This window comes from Diabrotica undecimpunctata, chromosome 3, assembly GCF_040954645.1.
Source record: "Diabrotica undecimpunctata isolate CICGRU chromosome 3, icDiaUnde3, whole genome shotgun sequence".
Lineage (NCBI taxonomy): Eukaryota > Metazoa > Arthropoda > Insecta > Coleoptera > Chrysomelidae > Diabrotica > Diabrotica undecimpunctata.
In genome coordinates this window covers 29,213,018-29,235,900 of record NC_092805.1, presented here as the reverse complement: position 1 = coordinate 29,235,900, position 22,883 = coordinate 29,213,018, and the positions used below count along the sequence as shown (strand labels likewise).

General features: G+C 33.2%; 1 protein-coding gene across 13 annotated transcripts in view; it reads left to right on the top strand.

Moving 5' to 3' along the window:
- Positions 1 to 22,883, top strand: part of Wdr62 (WD repeat domain 62) — a 466,085-nt gene that overhangs the window by 307,954 nt on the left and 135,248 nt on the right. The window contains exon 1 of one of the 13 annotated variants that reach the window (XM_072525564.1): positions 17,530 to 17,629. The exons of 11 other annotated variants lie outside the window; for them this stretch is intronic. Coding sequence is in view for 1 of the 2 variants with exons in the window: in XM_072525565.1 (XP_072381666.1) it covers positions 17,591 to 17,629 (39 nt within the window). In the remaining variant the exon portion in view is untranslated. Of the gene's footprint in view, positions 1 to 17,529; positions 17,630 to 22,883 lie in introns of those variants that run through there. One more of the 13 variants, XM_072525565.1, reaches the window with a different exon arrangement.

Sequence of the window (22,883 nt, the reverse complement as noted above, 5' to 3'; positions counted from 1 at the left end):
GGTAACGTCACTGATTTATCTTGGATCTGTTCCTTTCTGAACAGACCAATTGAAATATATTTACAGGTTATCTGATTGGAAACAACTTAGAAATTGTCGAACTGATACATTGTGTTAAATATAGGGAAGGGTAATAATTGTTTTAATATATAAATAGGTTGGTTGTAGTAAATTTTGTTTTAATTAATGAATAAAACTTCATAATAAAAGTTCCTACTTTTCTAGCATATTAGAGTGTGTAAATATATTGTAAATAGGGATCAATAGGTTTTTTTGTATGATAGGGTATTTAAGTTAAATTGTATATTACGGTTTACAGGTTTTTCTATTTTATTATTATTAAATTGGGTTATAAGTAATAATCTGTTTTATTAAACAACCTTTTTTTTTAATAAAGTTATATCTAGTTACAGAAAACATAGTTAGCAGCAGCAATAAAGTCACTAGGTGAAGTGTTTGTTAGACTAAGAGTCCAGTAAACATCTTCCCTGGCGCCCAAATCATTCTTCTCTCATATATTCCTGTTGTCAGTACTTACCCTTAGTTCGTTTTGGTTATTCTTATATTTCCTTAGTTAATATACATCTTTTCTATTCTTTACTGTTTTCTCAGGGCATGCAAATAGGCCTAACCCTACCTTGAGTATCAACTGGCCAGTCTCAAGCATACCCAGCTAGCCTAACTGCATTCAGTTTCAACTCTTATTTTCAAACTTATCTTCACACTACTCTACAGATCTTATAACATCAGGGACATAGTCCCAAGGGATCTGCCTACTATATTTGTTACAGTAGCGCCCAAAGTGGAGAAATATAATTTTGTTACAGTGGCGTAGTCCAACGTGGAGCCCAGATTTTCAGTAAGATAGTATTCCTTAATTCATTTGTCTCTTTTTTAAACTGTTTCTAGTTTGTTTGTCTATTTTTGCATATTTTATAGTTATTTAGATCCAGTGTTCTTTGCTACAGTATCTCAGAAATATTGAATAGTGTCTTATATTGCTGTGTTGGTGGTTTTGTTAACTTTAAATTAATAACTAATTGTAAACCTTCATTTAGTATAATATTTTTCATAATTATATTGGTTTGACATTTCTGGTTTGATCGGGTTAGTGATACCTGTACATTTGTTGAGAAATATTGAATAATTTATTGTATTACTATTTACATTGTTATTTGCCAATAGTGGTTTTGTTTAGGTGCGATCACACTATATAATATATATTTTTTTTGGACAATTATTGCATACTATATATAAAAATAAGTTCAATTTACTTATTGTCATTTGATCTCTCAAACCAACTTTAAATTATTTTAAATATATTTATATTTAAAGGTATAGGTACACCTTTATTAATTACATTTGGTTAAACACATTGTTGATTTTGGTTTGTTGGTGATATTTTTTTTTTCTTCCTCTCTTTCATCATGTGTACCTTTAAGGCTGAGCATTTATTAGTTAAGGAAGTGGATTATGAGCTGAGGATAAGGGGAATTCCCTTTGAAGAGTCTACCAAGGTTGAGAAAAAACACCAATTATTGCGCGGTGCCTTGAAACAAGAGCAAGGAAATAGGAGCTTTCGACAAATTTCTTCTGTAGATATTCCTTTTCTGGAACAACAACAGGAGATAAACCAGACGTTGGAGGACCTGGCTCAGAGGATATCCGATTTTAGAGGGACTGTCCATGATAGCATGTATTCCAGGTTAATTTCTCGTCTTACTCATATCTCTGGTCGTGCACATTTACTATCTTGCTCAGATGAGGAGCAACAAATTTTCAAGCGCTCTATTTCCATTAGAATTCTTAGTTTAGAAGGTGAACTTGATTCTCGAGTAAATCCGGCAGCCACTTCCACTCCTATCTCTTCTGTTCATGCAGCTAATTCGTTTTCACACCCTAAACCAATTCAGGTACATAAGTGGGGAATTTTGTTTTCTGGTCAAGGTCATCATGATGAAGTCATTACCTTTTTGGAGAGAGTGGAATGTCTTCGTATTTCAAGAGGTGTGAGTGAGGATGATCTTTTTGCAGCTTCTGCTGAATTATTTACAGGTCCTGCGTTTACTTGGTTTATGAACAACCGTCATAGCTTTTCCACTTGGTCTGAGTTGGCTCAGAAATTAAAATCTGATTTTCTGCCTTATTCTTTCCAAGATGATCTCCTAGACGAAATCAAAAACCGTAAACAAAAGCCAAACGAACCTGTCACTATGTTTATTAACACCATTTTGGGCATGTGTAGTCGACTTGAGACTCCTCTATCCGACTTTGCCAAAATAAAGATCATTCTTAAGTGTCTGTTGCCTTTTTACCATCAGCAATTAGCTTTAATGGACATTCAGAGTATCGAGGATATCACGGAGAAGTGTAAACGTTTAGAGGAAACTCTATCTTGGTCTTCTTTTTCTGCAAGGACGTCTCGACCTACTTCTGGTCCTTCATTTAACTTAAGTTTCTCTAGAAATCGTTCTTGGCAACCCAAAACTCATACACAGAATGTGTCTGTGGTGAATTCGTCTTTGACTTGTTGGAATTGTCGTGAGCCTGGCCATGCATTTTATGAGTGCGTGACACCTCGTACACGTGTTTTCTGTCACGGTTGTGGTAGAGACAATACACTCAAACGTAACTGTTTTAAGTGTTCGGGAAACGAGCGGACAGAGGCTCGTCCCCTGAGCGTTCCTCAGTCTACAACCCCATCAGGGACTACAAACACAACAGTAAACGAAACCACAGGTCCAATACTCCCCAGCACTTCGAAATCACCCGCTCAAGAAAAGAAAAACACTCACCAACCAAAGCACAACAAACAAAATCCAAAGCAAGCAAAAAAGTAACTGTCAACAACTCTGCGGTTAACTCGAGCTGTTTGCTTGACCTTAGATTATCTTCACCAGTCGTAAGTCATAATTTTAGTAATGAACATAATCAGCACAGGGAAACAGTTCCATTTTCTACACCAGTTTGTAAATTTGTTGGCAATGATAATATGTCTAAGTTAGTACCATTTTATAATTTGGATGGCCAATATAATATTTTAGATTTTGATATTAATTCTTTATTAGTCAGAAAACATAATGATAACCGACCTTATCTTGAAATTAAGATATTAGGACATTCTTGTTTGGCTCTATTAGATAGTGGCTCTAACATTTCTTTAATAGGTTCCTATTCATTACAATTGTTAGAAAACACTAATATTAATATTATACCTATTTCTTCCCTGCAAGTCTCTACTGCAGAGGGTACCATTCAGTCGATCACAGGTAAATTTGAAACTGAAATTTTAGTTGCAAATATTCGCAAAACTATTACCTTTTATATTATACCTTCCGTGCAAAATTCTATAATTCTTGGCATGGATTTTTTAAATGCATTTAATAGCACATTAAATTGTTCGGACTTTTCGTTCTCTATTTCTTCCTTTAATTTATCAACTGTAAGTGTTATTCGTGAATTTTCTAGTTTGTCTGGAATGGAACAAAAACAGTTAGAGGATATTATCTCTAAATTTTCATCTATTTCGTCTAAAGATAAATTAGGCCGTACACATTTAATGTCTCATACTATTGAAGTGAAAACTTCAACTCCTTTCAGACAGTATCAATATCCCATACCTCAAGCATGGCAAGCAGATTTAGGTAAAGAAATCGATTCAATGCTCTCCTTAAACATTATCGAACCTTCTACCTCTTCATATTGTAGTCCTCTGTGGCTTACAAAGAAGAAGGATGGATCATTCAGAATTTGTTTTGATGGTCGTAAATTAAACAGTATCACATCGAATAGGGACGCTTATCCTATCCCTCGAATAGATGTTATATTAAGCAAACTCCAGAATGCGAAATACATCTCTTCCATTGACTTATCCAAGGCCTTCTTACAAATTCCTTTGAGTGAAGAGAGTAAGAAATATACTGCTTTCGCTGTTAGTGGTAAAGGATTATTTCAATTTGTCACGATGCCTTTTGGTCTAGTTTCAGCTCCTCAGACGATGTGTCGTTTAATGGACTTAGTTATTGGTCCACAACTTGAACCATTTGTATTTTATTATTTAGATGATATTTTAGTTGTTACTCCTGATTTTACTTCGCATATTGAAATATTAGAGAAGTTATTTTCACGCCTTAAAGAGGCTAATCTCACTGTCAACTTGGATAAATGTAATTTTTGTCGTCCTAATCTCAAATTCCTGGGATATGTTGTTGATAGTCAAGGTTTGAGGACAGATCCTGACAAGGTAACCGCTATCAAGGACTTCCCCATACCTAAAACAACTACTCAGTTACGTAGGATCTTGGGTATGTGTGGGTACTATCGAAGGTTTGTACGTTCTTATTCCACTTTATTATCACCTCTTACTGACCTCCTTAAGAATAGGAAAAAGGGTCAGACTATTACCTGGAATCCTGAGGCTGATGATGCTTTTCATCGTATTAAAGAAGCTCTTACCAGTGCTCCTGTCATGACTTCTCCTGATTTCAGTGAACACTTTTACCTCATGACAGATTGTTCTAATACTGCTTCAGGTGGTGTCCTCTTTCAGATGAAAGATGGTTCTGAGCACCCCATAGCGTACACTAGTAAGAAGCTCAATAAGGCCCAGACAAATTACTCCACTACTGAGCGGGAACTCCTTGCTATAATTCATGGCTTGGAGGCCTTCAGGTATTATTTAGAAGGTCGTAAGTGTACTTTGATCACTGACCATAGTTCGTTGTTGTGGATGCATTCTATGCGTAACCCGTCCCAACGGTTGTCCCGCTGGATTTGTAAGTTATCAGCGTTTGACTATAACATTGTCCACCGTAAGGCAAATGGTGTTGTAGTAGCTGATGCTTTGTCTCGAACATTTGATGTCAATCTTCTTGACGTATCCACTTTAGTTCCGGATGCGTGGTACCATAAAATGTTGGAGAATGTTACTCAGAATCCTGGTCAGTACCCTGATTTTAAAGTGGAACATAATATCCTTTATAAACATGTTGTTAGTCCAATTGAAGCCTTGACTAATATGTCGGATTGGAAAATTGTCGTCCCAACCGCAAATAGGGATGAAATTCTTCGTACTTTTCATGATAATGTGACATCTGGTCACTTTGGTTCCTTTAAAACATTTAGTAGGATAGCGGAGCTATATTATTGGCCTGGTATGCGCAACTGTATTAAGAAATATATTTCTAGATGCAAAGTTTGCGCTACATGCAAGCCAAGTAATAAGCCACAAGCTGGATTAATGGGTTCTTTTAGGAACATTGACTTCCCATGGCAGATGGTATCTATGGATTTAATTGGACCATACCCTCGTAGTTATAAGGGCAATACCTATTGTTTGGTGGTCGTGGATTACTTCACTAAATTTCCATTAGTTTTTCCTCTTCGTAATGCCACAGTTCCTGCCATTGTGAAATATTTGGAGGAGCAAGTCTTTTTGTTATTTGGTGTTCCCCAAATTGTCTCTTGTGACAATGGTCCTCAATTTGTAGCTAAGGCTTTTAAAGACCTTCTAACTAAATACAAAGTTCAGAAGATCTTTTATAACGCTGCGTACCATCCGCAAGCTAATCATAGTGAGCGTGTAAACCGCAGTATTGTTACAGCCCTAAGATCATATACATACCAAGACCACAGAGCTTGGGATCAATATATTCACTCCATAGCTCAAGCTATAAGAACTTCTGTCCATGAAGTTACGCAGTGTTCCCCAGCTTATTTAAATTTTGGTCGAAATGTTGCCTTATCTGGTGATTATTTTGGTTTAGTTTCAGGAAATTCCACAAATCTACCTCAAATATCAGATAAACTTCATCGTTTAGATGATATACAGACTCTACCTCCAATATTTGCAGACATCAGGAAGAAATTAAAAACTTCTTACCTTAAGTCACAGGGTCAGTATAACTTGAGGAAAAGAGATTTGCGATTCTTTGTTGGTGATCGGGTATTAAAACGTAATTTTGTTAAGTCTAGTAAAGGTGATGCTGTTTCTGCCAAATTTTGTCAAAAATACGTCCCATGTATTGTCAGTAAAGTAATATCTCCTTTAATATATGAATTGAAAGATAGTTTGTCCAACAAACGTCTTGGTCGATTTCATATAAAGGACTTATTACCAGATAACACTGTCAATGACTTAGACTCTTCATCGTCAGAAGAAGATTAACCTGACAGGATTGATTAGGTTAATTCCTCTTTCTAAATTTTGGTAATACTTGATTTTTTAATGAATAGGTAAATGATTGGATTTTGATTTTAGTCACCAGATAGACAATATGGTTTATCTATTATATAATAGTTTTAGCTTCCCATACTAAATTTAGCTTTGTTGTTATTAGTTATAATATTGAAGTAGGTACAGCAAATTTTTTTTGGTAAATCATACTGGTGTAGAACTGTCAACTCTTCGTACCTTATTATGTTTATATGTGTCATTGCTGCATATTGGTATACATAAATACATGTATATGTTTAGATTTTGTTTATTTGATCCTGAGGTTGTTTTTGGTAGTTCCTACAGGAAAATTATTAAAAGACTTAGTAATATTCTTTGATACATTAGTTAGCATTTGGTCTAAAGAAGTTATCGCGTCATTTGTTTTAGATAATACAATTTTAGTATACAGTGTGATTCCTAAGTTAGACTTCATTCGTTAAAAATTCAATGAAGTTAGTTGAGATAAAAGTTACGCCGAATTATTATGTAACCTTTTGTTATTTTTTTTTGTATCTAACATTTCTTATGAAATTGGTTTGCCTCGCATGGCTATGCAAATACGTGGGTTCGAAACTTGTGTTACTATCAATAGTGCGCACCTGATAGGAAGCAGATTTCAGGGCTCACAATTGCCTGGTTATATCTATCAGACCTTAATCAATTTAAATGCTGAATCTCTATGATAGAATGTTTAATCATCGTCATCATTATTGAAGGATGTACTAAACATTCTAGTATTCAGAAATATTATTCTGTTGAAACATAGTCTTAATTTGAATCTCACTTCTATTATACATATATTGTCTACCCTTTTTAGCTTTATTATCTAGTTGTGCTGATACAAATGGTAACCTCTTAGATCTCAGCCTTATTAGAATATATCTTTTGTATTCAACAATTGAATATTGTGTTTAGCATCAGCTTTCCTGGGAACTCATTTTGTTTTTATATGTAATTAGGAGTCAGGATCAATGTTCTGTTATATAGATACAAGTAACTAGTGAACATACCCTAATCTGCAGTTTCTTAAGAAATTGACTTCTTGTTCTCTAGTACTTCTTTGATTGAATGTTTATAAGAGTTATCCATTTATGATGTCTTAAGGTATTGTATTAGCGATGATTTAGTGATATTTGGTTGGCTTTTTCTGGCTATTCTTATAAATCTGTTGTAGCTACAGCTATAGTTAGAGAATTCCAGAATTAGTTAACTCCATTTCGTTATGTCAGTTCTTTAATTTGGTACACTTTCTTCCTGTTGTATTACTCTTATATGTGAAACTCAACTGTTCATCTATTAGTTCATATATTACTAATATTTGTGTTGGAATACCTTACTCCAATAAGTTTGTCATTCTTGTGTAGATCTTATCTTGAATCTGATGCATAACAGATGATGAGCTTAATTTGGGTTGTAATCCATCGTAGGTTGTGGAACTTGATAGGGACACAATGTGGTCTGGAATTTGGTAACCTTCAATGACACGAAAGGGAGTCCTAGGAAGATGATTTGGGATTCTTCCGGATGTTCGGCCTAGTCAGGTTGAGTCGTTAGTAGATTCTTGATTATGTTGTATACTGACTAAGTATCCCTTATTATACCTATCTACTCATGACTGGAATCAGATCAATTCACATATGCTGCAGACACTTAGTCTGTTATTTCGTTCCAATGGTTCAGTTTCATGGTACCAAATATTTAGCATCTATAGAGTATAATGATTATTAGGTTGTGGTGATGACCCATGAATTTGCCTGATTGTTTCACATTGGATATGCCAATATAAATCTGTTGTCCATTGTCGGATCAATTTAGGATAAAATGCATGCTACGATCATTTTTCCTCAGTAACTCTTATATCTAGTGTGGTTTTATATTACGGTCCATATTTTGGTTTATTGCGAATTGGTTACGAAATCTACTGATTGCTTCACCTTGGATATGCTCTAAAATAAATCTGATGTCCATGGATGGATCAATTTTGTATCGTTCATCCCATTCGTCAATTATTTTGAAGATTTGTATTTTTATTAGTTATTTAGTATAAGGTTTTAATAAACATACTATAACTTGTAGGCATGAGTGCTTGTGTCATATTTAGTATATTGTATATTAGAACTACCCCTCTTGCATGACTCATAATCTGTGGTTAAGTATAATCGGTCGAGTTAAATGCAAATGTGTGGAAGTTATTTGGTATATTCGGTTATATATTAGCAAGTTTTGTATTCATGTATATGATTGGTATAGTGTTCTTGTTGACAATAATTTGGGGTTTATTTAAATCTACTTAATCAACTTGAACACAATTTTGGTTTTTAGAATGTCAGTCACGGATGGAAGATTCTGTGCATTTCATATGTTAGCTAGTGTGGTGTCCTGGACACGCTATATTATTGGCTATTTCGTTCACGTCTGTGATGGATCCCACAGTATATGATTGGTCTTGAATATCTATAGTTACACAGAAAAAAAAAATTGTTCTTAGGTCAATTTTTTTTTCTCCAAGTAAAGGGAGAATGTAACGATAAGATTACTTTATCGTTACTGAGAAATTTAAAATAACTTAATTCTGCCTGTAAGGTATGCAACCAACTATACATGTAATCGTATTATCAATTGTTTATCAATTGGTCAAACTGCTTACCGCCGCTTCCGCTTAACTTGGAACTGACGGAAGCCGACGATTTTAAAAGTGTAAGACTCACTTGATATTGAACCATTGACCGAGGCAGAGAACGATTGGTTGATACTCCAGCGACCAACGCACGTGGCTCAAGTTATCAGAAAAGAAATTTTAAGTTATTCAGAGGTGATATTAAGTTAAAGAAGGCGTTTTTTTTTATATTAGAAGTTTTGGAAAAACAAGATTTTGGTTCAATTGTTGAAATATTGTTGCGTTGGGTGAGTTTCATTTTAATTAAAGTACATCATTTTTTTTTTAACCATTATTAGTTTCATATTAAAATCATTTATTCAATAATTTTACCTTAATTATATTAGTCAAATCACGTTCAGAATTCTTTCTGTTAGAAATTCTCCTAAGTACACGTTCTCATCAATATCCAAGCAATTCGGTAATGTAAGGAGATCCTTCATTACTATTTGCCTATAATATATTCGTGATAAGTTAAATTTTAGTTCTTCAGTGAAATATTCATAGTAAATTCCCAACATTTTTTTTAAATACATAGTTTTCGATTAATTTTCCAAGGTCACAAAAAGTGTACGAAACCTTCACTAATTATCATCTTCTGACTAGTTTTTCTTGTCCTAACCGCCTTGTTGTTTATCAACTCTGAATAAAGCTAATGAGAGCTTCTTTGATTTTATTTTAGTCGTTGGAGGAAGAAAGAATATAAAGTCAATACAATAAATATTATTTTGGATTTGGGGTAATAGCTTTCAGTTGAGTTTAGTTTGGAGTTTTTTTTGGTTTTTCCCGAATATTGGAATAGCGGTTCAGTTTGGTGCTAGAACAGTGGGCTTACAGCTTTCACCCGAACGAGTCCCGGCGGCGTAAGGCGTCCGGAAGAAGAACCTTCTCGGCTTGAGAGTAGACAGGTTTTTTTTTTACTGTTTGGTAATATCGTAAAAATAAGTTACTTAAATATTGTTTAAACTTTAGTGAGTGAACGAACCAAAACTTAAAAATAATCCTAGTCAATTTTCATAAATCATATTTGCGTATCATTATATATCTTACATTCAATTTTTTTTTCTTAACATCATTTGCTTATTTTTTTTTGTGTCATTAAATATTTTAAATATATATATGTATTAGTAATAACAGGGTAGGGGTGGATTTTAATACACTTTGTAAGGTCATTTGTGCACAAAGGTCCATTTTGTATTTTTACAGCCCTACTGGTAACGTCACTGATTTATCTTGGATCTGTTCCTTTCTGAACAGACCAATTGAAATATATTTACAGGTTATCTGATTGGAATCAACTTAGAAATTGTCGAACTGATACATTGTGTTAAATATAGGGAAGGGTAATAATTGTTTTAATATATAAATAGGTTGGTTGTAGTAAATTTTGTTTTAATTAATGAATAAAACTTCATAATAAAAGTTCCTACTTTTCTAGCATATTAGAGTGTGTAAATATATTGTAAATAGGGATCAATAGGTTTTTTTGTATGATAGGGTATTTAAGTTAAATTGTATATTACGGTTTACAGGTTTTTCTATTTTATTATTATTAAATTGGGTTATAAGTAATAATCTGTTTTATTAAACAACCTTTTTTTTTAATAAAGTTATATCTAGTTACAGAAAACATAGTTAGCAGCAGCAATAAAGTCACTAGGTGAAGTGTTTGTTAGACTAAGAGTCCAGTAAACATCTTCCCTGGCGCCCAAATCATTCTTCTCTCATATATTCCTGTTGTCAGTACTTACCCTTAGTTCGTTTTGGTTATTCTTATATTTCCTTAGTTAATATACATCTTTTCTATTCTTTACTGTTTTCTCAGGGCATGCAAATAGGCCTAACCCTACCTTGAGTATCAACTGGCCAGTCTCAAGCATACCCAGCTAGCCTAACTGCATTCAGTTTCAACTCTTATTTTCAAACTTATCTTCACACTACTCTACAGATCTTATAACATCAGGGACATAGTCCCAAGGGATCTGCCTACTATATTTGTTACAGTAGCGCCCAAAGTGGAGAAATATAATTTTGTTACAAAGTGAGCTTATTCATAACGCTGGGATAGCACCAAATTGCACTGACTGAAACGATATAGAAGGAATTAAGGAGACCTCTTTTCATCATTTGTCGCATTTGGACACAAATTACATTAATGAGGAGAATACATACAGTAATACAACCAACGATAGGCAGTGTTAGAGACACACAAAATGAACGAGGCCGCGTTACTCAGAGTCGGAAGAGATGTGGGGTGGTCCTTACGACAGTTTTATTACCACATAAAAAAAATGGAAGGGAAGAAAAATTAGGAGATGATATTTACTAGAGCTAAACCGGGAATAAAGGACTCCACTTTGTCTTTTCTTCGGGCGACAAAGAAAACTCTTAAGACCAAAATACGTATATAAACAAATAACAAGAAAAAATCACACTCAACTTGTATATTCGTTCAGCAAACCTGTTAGCATTTATTTATATGTGGTTCAAGAGAAAAGGAAGTTGTTAGAGAAATAAAAAATCCTATGTTGTTACATACAAGCTATATTTGTTATTAGATATATTATCTTACAAACAAAAATGTTCATTACAAATGAATACCTTACATCTTTATAAAAAGGTTAATATAAATTTCTCTCTATGACCTGGTAAAAATATTTAAAAGTGATCTAATACTGAATGTTATTAAAAAAAATTAAAAATTATTTGCTCATTAAAAATTGATCATTCTCATATCGTGGTATGTTTGTAGAAAACTTCCGATCTACTCAACATACAAATTTGGTGTTGTATAAAGAAAACAATACTGATCAAAACATGCAAAAAATTACGGGCCATACCCCATTAAAACACTGTATCACTGCACTGCACTAGGTACCTACATATGGAAGAAAATAAAAGTATATAGTAACAGGTATATTTTCTTTTTTTATAGAGACCACTATACAGAAATATTTATGAATATATATATATATATATATATATATATATATATATATATATATATATATATATATATATATATATGCTGAAGCAGGTTAAAAAAGGTGAATACCTTACTTACTGTAAATTTCTTTGATTCACTCTACTTGTTGCTTTGACTGTAGCAATTTCGGGTTCTTTTAATAGAAGGACTATTTCCCAGCGAACAAATCGATGAATTAGGGATACTGCATAGTAGGTTTCTCAATACTAAAAAACACATAAAAAAGGTTCAGTAGACGGTACTGTAAACTATCGCGAAGATTTATATTAATCAACAAAATTGCTGTTTTTACTATTCGCTTTAAAATTTCATAATATTTTCAAATTTCTATCCAGCGGCAGTTTTTATAGGTGTATCTTTTTTTAACATTTTTTCATGCTTTATCACATTCGTTAGTAAGATCTTCTTTACTTTTCCTGTACAAAAAATTATGAAACATTTTAAAAATAAAAATAACAAATTATGGTCAGTTTTGGCATTTTGTATACCTAACGGCCACCTCCTCTTTGGGTACACACATGGACTCTTCTGGTGTGACTGTATAAAATATGAAAATGTTTTACTAATAACTCTATATCGCACTTTGATACAATAGTCGACCTGATAATTGCAAAAATCCAACATTATATTGAAATTATGAAAATATGAATAAATATCATTTGATAGCAAATTTAGTTATATTTTTTTCGGTTCCTTGCTCTCTCTCTCTCTCTACAATTTCTCACGCCTATTTCTGACAAGTCTTGCTTTACTGCTTCCAATCACTTCTTCTTTGGACGTCCTCTTCTTTTTTTTGCCATTTCTTCCTCCTTGAGTATTGTTTTAACATTTCGATTCTCTGGCATTCGTATAATGTGACCAAGCCATCTGGCTGTTTGGACTCGTATTTTTGCCGTAATTATTGGTTTTCCATACATCCTCATTATTTCTTTATTCGTTCGTCTTCTCCAAATATTCTCTGCCGTCTTTATTCCTCCGAAGATTTGTCTAAGCACCTTTCTTTCCCATATCTCTACTTTCTTTTCTTCCTGCTGGTTCATAATGCACGTTTCACTAGCATAAATCACTGTGGGTCTGATTCATCGAGCAAAAAGACAAAAGAGGGAATCTAATCGTTATGAAAAGGCGACCAAAAAAGTGGCCTCTGATGGCGGACATATCCGGAAATCCGAATGCGCCAAATTTAAATTTTCCGACACTTATTAACAGTAGCTATAAAATAGTTTTCAGAATGTGTCTTAGACGAGAAAATGTTAATTAAATATTAACGATAACAGTCTAAAATGTGAAACAATTGTTAAAAAACTTCAATATAAATAAGATTTCATGTGACAGTTGGGACAAATAATAACATAACCCAACTAAATTTGATTTCTTAAACAAAGAAAGACTCTCTTTCCTTGTTTAATTTGGCCTCTCAAGATGGCACTTCCTGTCTAACAATATTTTTGCCCCCACTACCTTTATATTCCCTCTTTTGTCTTTTTGCTCGATGGTCTGATTACTGTCTCGTAGACCCACAGTTTAGCTGTTCGTGACACATTTTTTGCTTTCAGTAATGAATTCTCTTCTTCTTCTGGTTCCTATCCGTTTCGGATGTTGGAAATCATATTGGCAATCATGACCTTGCTCGCTGCGGCTCGAAACAGCTCCGTTGAGGTTTTCTTAAACCATGTTCTTAAATTCCGCAGCCATGATATTCTCCTTCTACCGGGTCCCCGCTTATCTTTGACTTTACCTTGCAATATAGACTGCAGCAGGGAGTAACGGTGCTGATTTCTCATGGTGGACAGTAATGAATTGAGTGACCCTATCGCTCTGCTTCCTTTCATTAATCTTTTGTCATATCTCTTTTTCTAAATTTAGTTATTATATAAACTAAAATTTAAATAATATATTTAACATTATAAAGTAATTTTATTATTTATTTATTTTTTATATTGTAAACAAATTCAATAAATTATTATGTTTGCTCCTAACGCCACCTGTTAATGTATTAACAAAGCATATTTACGTTGTTTATTTATGTCAAACCTATCAAATTCAGACCAAATATGAATTATAAAATATACCTAAATAAATATCATTTGATAGTAAATATATTATATTATTTAATATTTTATTAAATAATATGTTTAAAAATAATAATTATATTTATATGAAATTATTTTAAAACGAGAATTAATAAAAATTTATGATAACATGATTCAATGTTATTAATGGGATGACATTTATGACTTGTATTTAATTTTGATAATCGTTACGAATCGAATCTTTTAGTGACATATATTCTTTAATTTTTTACTTCTCATTTAATGTCTATATGTCACTAGTTATTTTTCATGCAGTTTTTAATTTAAACCTGCTTAGAGTAAATATTATATGATGACTAGAAACGAATTCATCAAGAATAATAAATCGATGTCAAGATCCACTATTCTATGACGCTACCCGTGACGACACCATCTTGTGGCGCTAGTTCCGTGACGCTCGACTCAGCATTTTACTGTATAGAAGAAAAGTAAAACTACGCCAGTATAAAAGCTTTGCTTCACAAACGTATCCTATCATTCCCATCGCTGGCGGGCGAATGAAGACAGGAATTTTTACTTGACTTTTAATGGGCTAAACTGGAAATTGATGGTACTGTATCGCCAGATACTGGGAAAGCCCAGTATCTGGCGAAAAAAAGCCAGACTCCCGGCTTTTTCAAAAGCTCAATCAGGAATTTATAGTACTTAAGTGGCCGAATGCCAGTTCCAGCCTCGCCAAAGGCCAGATCCCCTGTTAATAAAATCTTCAAGCCAGCAATTTGAATTCCACTTTTTCTTCTCCTAGATTGTTTATGTAAACAAACCCTTAAAGTATGTTTTTGCGTTTGAAATTCTAAAACGCAATTTTTAAAGCGTTAAATAGGAACTTATCGAGATATACAGAGAAACGATTACCCAAGGCAATTTGGGCTGAATAAAATAAACTGAAATGAAATTTTGTTTATTTTATTCGAAGAGACACTAAAGTTTTTTTCTTTGAAGATTTGAGATCATATTCGATTGATTACAGACTTCGAAATAAAACCTTACACCTGATGGAATTTGAAATACGTGGAATTAAAACTTACAGATTTTTTGGAACGTTTCAATACATGGAAAGACATCAAACACATCTGTAAACTATCAGAATTCACACAACTTCATACACATTCTGTAGGCCAAGCTGTCGAGGCTTTTTGGCTTTCAAAATTCACAGTAAACCATCTGTACTATCTTTTGAAAAGTGGTTAGTAGAACATAAAAACCATAATCAGTACACAAATTAGCTTTTCCCCGAATTTTATTTAAAAAAATCTAAGCTAGATTGTAAAGTATTTTTGATTTTCTACATTTCTGCTGGTTTGGTTCAATCCCCCACACCTCTGCTTCAAAAAGTGAGATCGCTCATTCAGAGTAATGTTCGGAGGCGTTTTTTTTTACATTTTTCGCCGTATTAAGTAAATAAAAATCGATGATATACGAGTTTGAGAATAAATTTTGAATTTTAATAATATGGTTTCTAAATGAAATTCGGATAATAAGTCACTTAATATGTTGAGCGATCCAAAATATCGGTGCAAAATATTCAAAATAAGATTAATTAAATATGCCACTTACAACAGAAGTATTTTACTTCGATGTTCGAGTTTTAAAGAGTTACAAACCCCGCCCCCCCTTTTATTTACAAACCCCGCCCCCTAAGTTTTAAACTTAGTTTACCTTGCGCCTGTTTAAGCAACATATTATAAATAAACATTATTCAGAGAAAATTACCTTTTCAGCTTTAAAAGGGCCAAAGTTTGTTCCAGATATCATTATTGCTTTTACAGTTATTTAACAAAGAGCAATGGATTCTTGAATATTAAAACTATAAAGAAAAGTGAAATAAACAAATTATTTTTATCTTCGTCTTTTTCAAAAAAATGTCTTTAAATAAGCTGTTAAAAAAGTTTTGTTACTTTGCTAATAAAGTTTGAGACTACTGGAAAACACACATTTAACAAAAAAAAAAACCTTTTACGATCAACGGAAGCCAAGTTAGTAGTTGATTACTGGTATCATATCTCTTTTGCTCATAAATATTAAGAGTTGAAATTTTCGCAGGTTGGCAATGAATAGCTATATTTATGATGCAAATATGTGTTTATCCTCGATACGTATTTTTCATTTTCTTGTGAAATCTTACACGCTTACACGTTACAAGCTTAGTGTCCTTTTGGCAAAACGCCGCCATGTTTTTTTCTGTGTCTACGTATTCGTTGGCCCTTCTCCTTTAGGACGATACATCACACGTCACGATCGGACCAATAACAACGGAGATATGCTGTAATGCAGTTTTTGCAATGTCTTTGCGTTTGTTTTTGTGTTAACATATTCGTTACCCCCTCCCTTTTTCGACGATACCTCACACGTCACGATCTGACGAGCCGTCGCGCCTCTACCACAAAACGAGACAAAAATGAGCAGAATGGACCGTAGCGATTTCCTATGGGATTCAACATGGGGAAATATCCAGTTCTCTTGTTGCTCCGTTACTCCTTTACCGAGAAATCACGGTTATTGGTCAATATGACACGAATGATTTAAAATCATGAAAACCAGTAGCGCACCTAGAATTTGCCTCTGGGGGGGGGTTTTGGTTGGTCACCGAAATTTTTTTTATGATGTTACCTCCATTTTGAGTCCTTAAAATGTGTGAGTAAAACTGTCGGTCCTGGGGGGGGTTTAACCCCCAAAACCCCCCCTGGGTGCGCCACTGATGAAAACTATTAAATATTAGTCGGATTTTGCAGGCGCACAGTGGTATGCTACATGTATAGATCGAATGCCTCACGTAGGTATTCAAAATTTTGGTCATTTTGGTATGATTCAATTGGTACTCAATTACTAGATAGAGCAGGTACTAACGGTTGTACTTGTTTATGGGCTTAGAATTGACAATTAACCAGACTATTTTGTAACTTCTATTCATAGATCTACAATCAGAGTTTTAGTTAAAGAATGTAAACTAAAAAATGTATTTGACTTTTTTCCCTTTTCTCTTTTTTCTTTTCATATTTTTATATCGTTTCTTTTGCTTTGTTTTTAAATCCTTATAAAATTGTCTTCAGGATAGTTATTATATTTTTTATATTGCTTTTGAATCTGTTTACTTAGTTTTAAATTTTTATTATATTAATATATTATATTACCAATATATTATTAATATTGCTTTAGTTTGCTTTCATCTTAATCTTTCATCTTTAAACTTTCATCTTAATTCTATGGTTAGTATATTATTTTGTTTAAAGTTTATATCAAATGCCTCACATATTCAAAATCTTAGTCGTTTTGGTATTACTCAATTGGTACTCAACTAGTGCTCAGAGCAACTGCTAACGATTGTACTTAAATATGACAACTATTGAAACATATTTATTAAACTACTTGAAATTAAACTGGGTCTATGTATAGAAATAATATATATATTTACGTATATTTAAATTCTAGTTAGTATTAATGAACTGTTTTTATTTATATCTATTACAAATATACTCGTTACGCCTATCTCCTGTTATAATCTGCATAGATTATAAACGTAATTTTATTTATCTAATAAATAATTCAATAAAGGATTAATGTATTAGTATTTTGTGGATATTTGTTCAGTTTGCGCGTGTTATTTTGTACGTGTGCGTTTGATAATTCGAGAAACGAGAATGGAGCCGAAAGAACTGGCTGATGATGATGAGAAACAGGTATCAATTTTTACAATTTAAATAAATAACGTTTTTGGAAAACAACGATTTTAACTTCCTATTTTTATTTAGCCTTTTTTTTTCTTCTTGTTTAAGATCTTTGGATCTGTCTATGTCGATTCATCACTACAACATTTCGTAAGGGATAAATTGGCAACTATATCTACATCTAGCTAACTTTTTTTTGTACGTTTTCTGATTATTTTTCCTCTAGTGTAGTCTGTCTTCCTACGATCTTCTTACGTGCATGTCGTTATCATAGATGTCGTTTCTATCTTTACCATTTTATTACACGTTTTTTCTCATATTGATCTGTTACCTGACATGTTTGCTGGGTACCTTTTGTTTTGCACGATGAGCTTCTCATGCCGAAATGAACATATTTTCGCTACTTATAACATAGTTTTGGTTCTATTAGTTTCTATGTTATTATGTCATAGTAGATCTAATACAAGTCTTAATATTTTGTATGTCTCTTAAATATCCTGAAGCAGCTTAAATATTTTGCAAGATAGTGTCTGAACACTGAAATATGTAAATACTAAGACAGAACACCTGTAGAAAACGCTTAGTGCAACTATGGTGGGACATCGGCCAGTAGGAAGACCAAGAAAGAGGTGGATAGACGAAGTGGGAACCGATGCTAGAGAGATATTGAAGGTGGATAGTTGGAGGAGAGCAGCTCAGAAAAGGGGTTCGTGGAGGCGGATGCTGGGGAAAGCCAGGGCCCGACTTGGGCTGTAGCGCCATTGGAAACAAAGATAGTGTCCACTAAAGAGAAATTTCTTAGATATTTTTACATTTCTACAGTTTTGTTATTGACCATAGGTTTGCATATTATTGGCTCTCTAGATATGCTATCTCTAGCACGTTTTCTTCTCGATTGATATGTTTATGTTGAGTTTCATACGTATTTGTTGAAGTTTATGGACTTGTCTCTGTAAATCGTCCTCGGTTTCCATTATAATTAATTCATAGTAACTCTTTTGTCAAAAATATGCAAATTATTTCGGAAATAAACAAGATTCCAGATTATATGTGTTATCCACCTCAGACGTCCTATCTTAATCTATTTTACTTTTCGGTTATATAAGTTCCCAGATATTGGTACGCCTTACAACCCTTTATAATCCCATTTTGGAGTGGAATATCTTCTGGCTGTCCACTAACTAAAAGATGCTCTTTTTTTTGTATATTTATTTTCAGCCCTAATTTGGTATACTCTTTGATTTCCTGGTCATGAATACTATGTCATCTTCATCAGTCGCTATTACTAGCTGGTCATCTGCAAACAGTAAGGTATAGAGGCGTTCTTAGACAGTCGATTTCAATTCTATTCTATTCTATTTTCTTCTTTCTCCTTACCCCAGCCTTCTTTGGGTGTAGGTTTTAACATCCTTGCTTTAAACTATTGGATGTTTCAAATTGTTGTTACAGATTGTTTCTTATTTTGATACTGCTAATCGGTTTGTTATATATCTTTTCCAAGGCTTTTACATATAAATTATTTCAACCAGAGTTGTGTAGCACCTCAAATAACTTGGTTAATTGGTACACTGTCGTTCGCTTTCTCCATACCTATAAGTATAACGTGAGTTTTTAAATTTCTGTCCACTCTTTTTTCTACCAGTTGTTGTAGTACGAATGCATTATCCAAACTGAATCTACCATTGCAAAAACCGCTTTATTCTTCCGTGCCTGGGAAATTGTTTTGAATTGTTTCTTTTAAAACTCTACCATATAACCTCCCTATATATAATACAACTGGTTACACTAATATCTCCATAATTACTTTTTTACATCCTTTATTATATATTGAACTACTTAATGATATCTGTCAATCTTTTGGGTCTCAATTTTTGGGATTATACACATAATATATGCACATACCATTTGGGTATGTGTCAATCTTCTCATACATAGCACATTTACTAAAAATATCTGCAATTACTGGCAAACTGGCAAAACCATATTTTACCAGTTAAGTATGCTTCCAAGTCCATGTTCATTTTTTAGTTCTAATCATTTTCATTTTCTCAGTATTTCTTTGAAGATCAGTTTCTTACCATTAATTCTAGTCTTTCCTCAGTTCTCATTCTTCCTTTTTTATTAACGATAGATTAGTGATGTATTTCTTATTTTTTCTTAAACTCTTCAAGGTTTTCCTGGCTTTAGATACTCTTGTTTCTATCATATATATCAGCTAATAAATAAATGCTTACCCTAATAAATTGAATACGAAGGTAACGGTTAGACGATATAGCAATTATTTGTTAAAAAATATGTATATTTAAAGAATGTCAAACTTGTGTAAAGATCTAGCGGATGGATCTTAAGTATCGTATAGTTAGAATTTATAACCATTGTGTTCTTTCTTTTTGACATATGGTTCCCAATTCTGAAGACTTACAAATATTAATAAAATCAAATGTACCAAAAAAAAATGTTAATGATCGCTATAAAATATGAAGATCGATAAATAAATGAATCGATTGGTAAAATAACATACAGAGCAAGTGATAAAACTTAATTGGAAATTGGCATTAGACAAACGATGAGAGATGGGCTAAGCAGATGGATAATAACACGAAGGAACGAACATGTCTTGTTCTAATAAAAAAAAAATGTTATTGGCATTTTAAAGACATTTTAAATATTCTCTGTATTTTATGATTCATAATGTACTCTTGGCCTTTTAGCCTACCTACGATTCTACTATCTATGTCTAGTTAAAGTCTACAAAGGTAAAACAATGACTTATTACATTTGTATATTGTACCAGGGTCAAATGGGCTGAAAAATCATTAATTGTAATCAACAAATTAACAAAATCAATCGAATGATTCGATTTTGCAATATTATTTAGCAACTGAACTTCGAACATACACACCATTTTTTATACCAATGTCAACAGAAAAAAAAACGTGGGTTTCGTACACCTTCTTTAAAGACCGAGGAAAATAAACATATAGTCCGATGTAGATAACTATTTTTTTCGCACATTTTCAACAATAATCGCATTTGCATTAAACAAAATAAGCTCAAGGTTAATAAGTATTATATTTCACGCAACAAATTATTCAGAACCGGCTTCTATAATAAAAATAAGTTATTTTTTGAGACTATTTTTATCAAATATTTTGTTGTGAATCAATTACAATAATAAAATATAGAGTTGTTTCGGTTTTCACATAGGAAGCGATTTCAAAGAACTGTTTTTAAATTAAATATATTACCACTTCTTGTTTATGAACATAATTCAGACCGGTTGAATCCCACGGAGATTTAAACATTCAAAAGTTATCTTCTTCTTCACGTACCTACCATATTAAAGTTATCCGACGTTGATGATCACCATTGCGAAGGCTTCTCGATCTTCTGCCACATGGAATAATAATTGTCCTACATTTGATATTTGAGTCCATTCACGAATGTTGTAGAAGTTATAGAAATACTAAAACCGGGTAAACCAGCTGACCGCCCAATAAACTATTAACTAATTGCTCTATTGTCTGTAACGTATACACGACTTGAAAGAATAATTTTTAACATAATAAGCCCAATACTCCTCAAAGCTATTTCAATCTAACAAACAGATTTTAGACCAAATCGAGTGCACCAATTAGGTTTTAAAAAAAAAAACTAAAGAATGCAGCGCTTTCATAGATCTGTCAACAGCTTTCAACACAGTCTGGCGAGACGAAATGATTTATAAACTCTTACGTAATATTCCTTGCAAATTAACTGCCAGATTAATAGAAAATATGCTAGCTGATAGAGTATTTCAAATAATTATGGCATCAGAAATAAAAACTCAAAAATGCTCTGCTACAAGGCTCTGTTCGAACTATTTTCAGGAATGCCGAATGCCAGGAAAGTTTGTCGATGCCGATGACTGGGATTTAATAATACAAACAAAATCCCTATAAGAAGCTGTAGAGATTTTGGCGGAAGACCTAGAAGTTATGGAAAGTTTTTTTTCCAAAATGTAGACTTCGCCCCAATGCCTCTAAAACCGAAGTAATCTGCTTCCACCTAAACAACAAAATGGCGCCACGAACACTGAATGTTCACTTTGATAATACACGACTCAACCACAATAAACATCCACAATACAATTGCCGAGAAACTAAAAACCAGAAATAACATCATTCAGAAGCTCTGCGGCATGACGTGGGGGCATCGGTATCCACTCAGGTCTTCAGGCTTAGCTATTCTTTATACTGTAGCTGAATATTGCGCACCAGTATGTGCTCATGTTCAAAAGATTGATGTCCAGCTAAAGAGAATGATTCATGATCGCCGGAGTAATTAAATCCACACCAACCCTTTGGCTACCAGTGCTGACCGACATTCCACCACCACACCTTAGCTGACTCAATCTTCTAACCAAAGGAGTTAAAAAGATCCTTTAAAACACGGCGCTGCCGATTCATAACTTTATAGAAGATGCAACCAAAAGTCGACTGCGCTCCAGAAAAGCTCTTCAACAAACCTCAGAAACGGCTACCACCACCGGTTCAACATGATCACCAAATGGACCCATGAATGGTCGGAAGCTCAATTAAGTACAATTATACCTTGCATCATAGAGACACTTCACATACACAAATGAGATACGCTACCATCACCGTCATGCAGCTGCGCAAGGTCCAATATATCAAACAAATAACGGAGGAATGCCACCGGCGAACATACGAGGGCAGTTCCCAAGATTTCTTGTTTGCGATGCCCGAGTCGATTAACTACATAAACAATCTCGATGTTTGCCTATAAAGTGGATATAATTAAGTATGCTCTTGAATTTTTTGGAATTAGTCTCCACCATCAGATAATTTCTTCTAGTTTTATAAGAATACTTTTCCTACTTCTTTTCATATATGTATTTACCTTAATGTTCGTAATAAAACACATTGCGATATTTGAGTGAGGCAATGAATATATTGTTTTATTTTTAAGCTAATATATTGGGTAGATACCCTTGGTACTTAGTAGCAGAAACATATTTGGAAACTCACTATGTTGAGATAATACACAGTTATTATGAAAATGTCGGGTTATTTGATATTTACGAAGATGCATAAGAAATATTTTATTTAGAATAAAAAAGTGTATTTAAAACACTTGAAAGTATTTAAACCTAGTTCATTAATTTGTTATCCAACATTAGAGAAATCTGTAAATTAAAATATATAGACTTGTATGCATCGAATTGTGTTGACCCTAAACTTGATAGAGTTCTTCTATCAAGAAC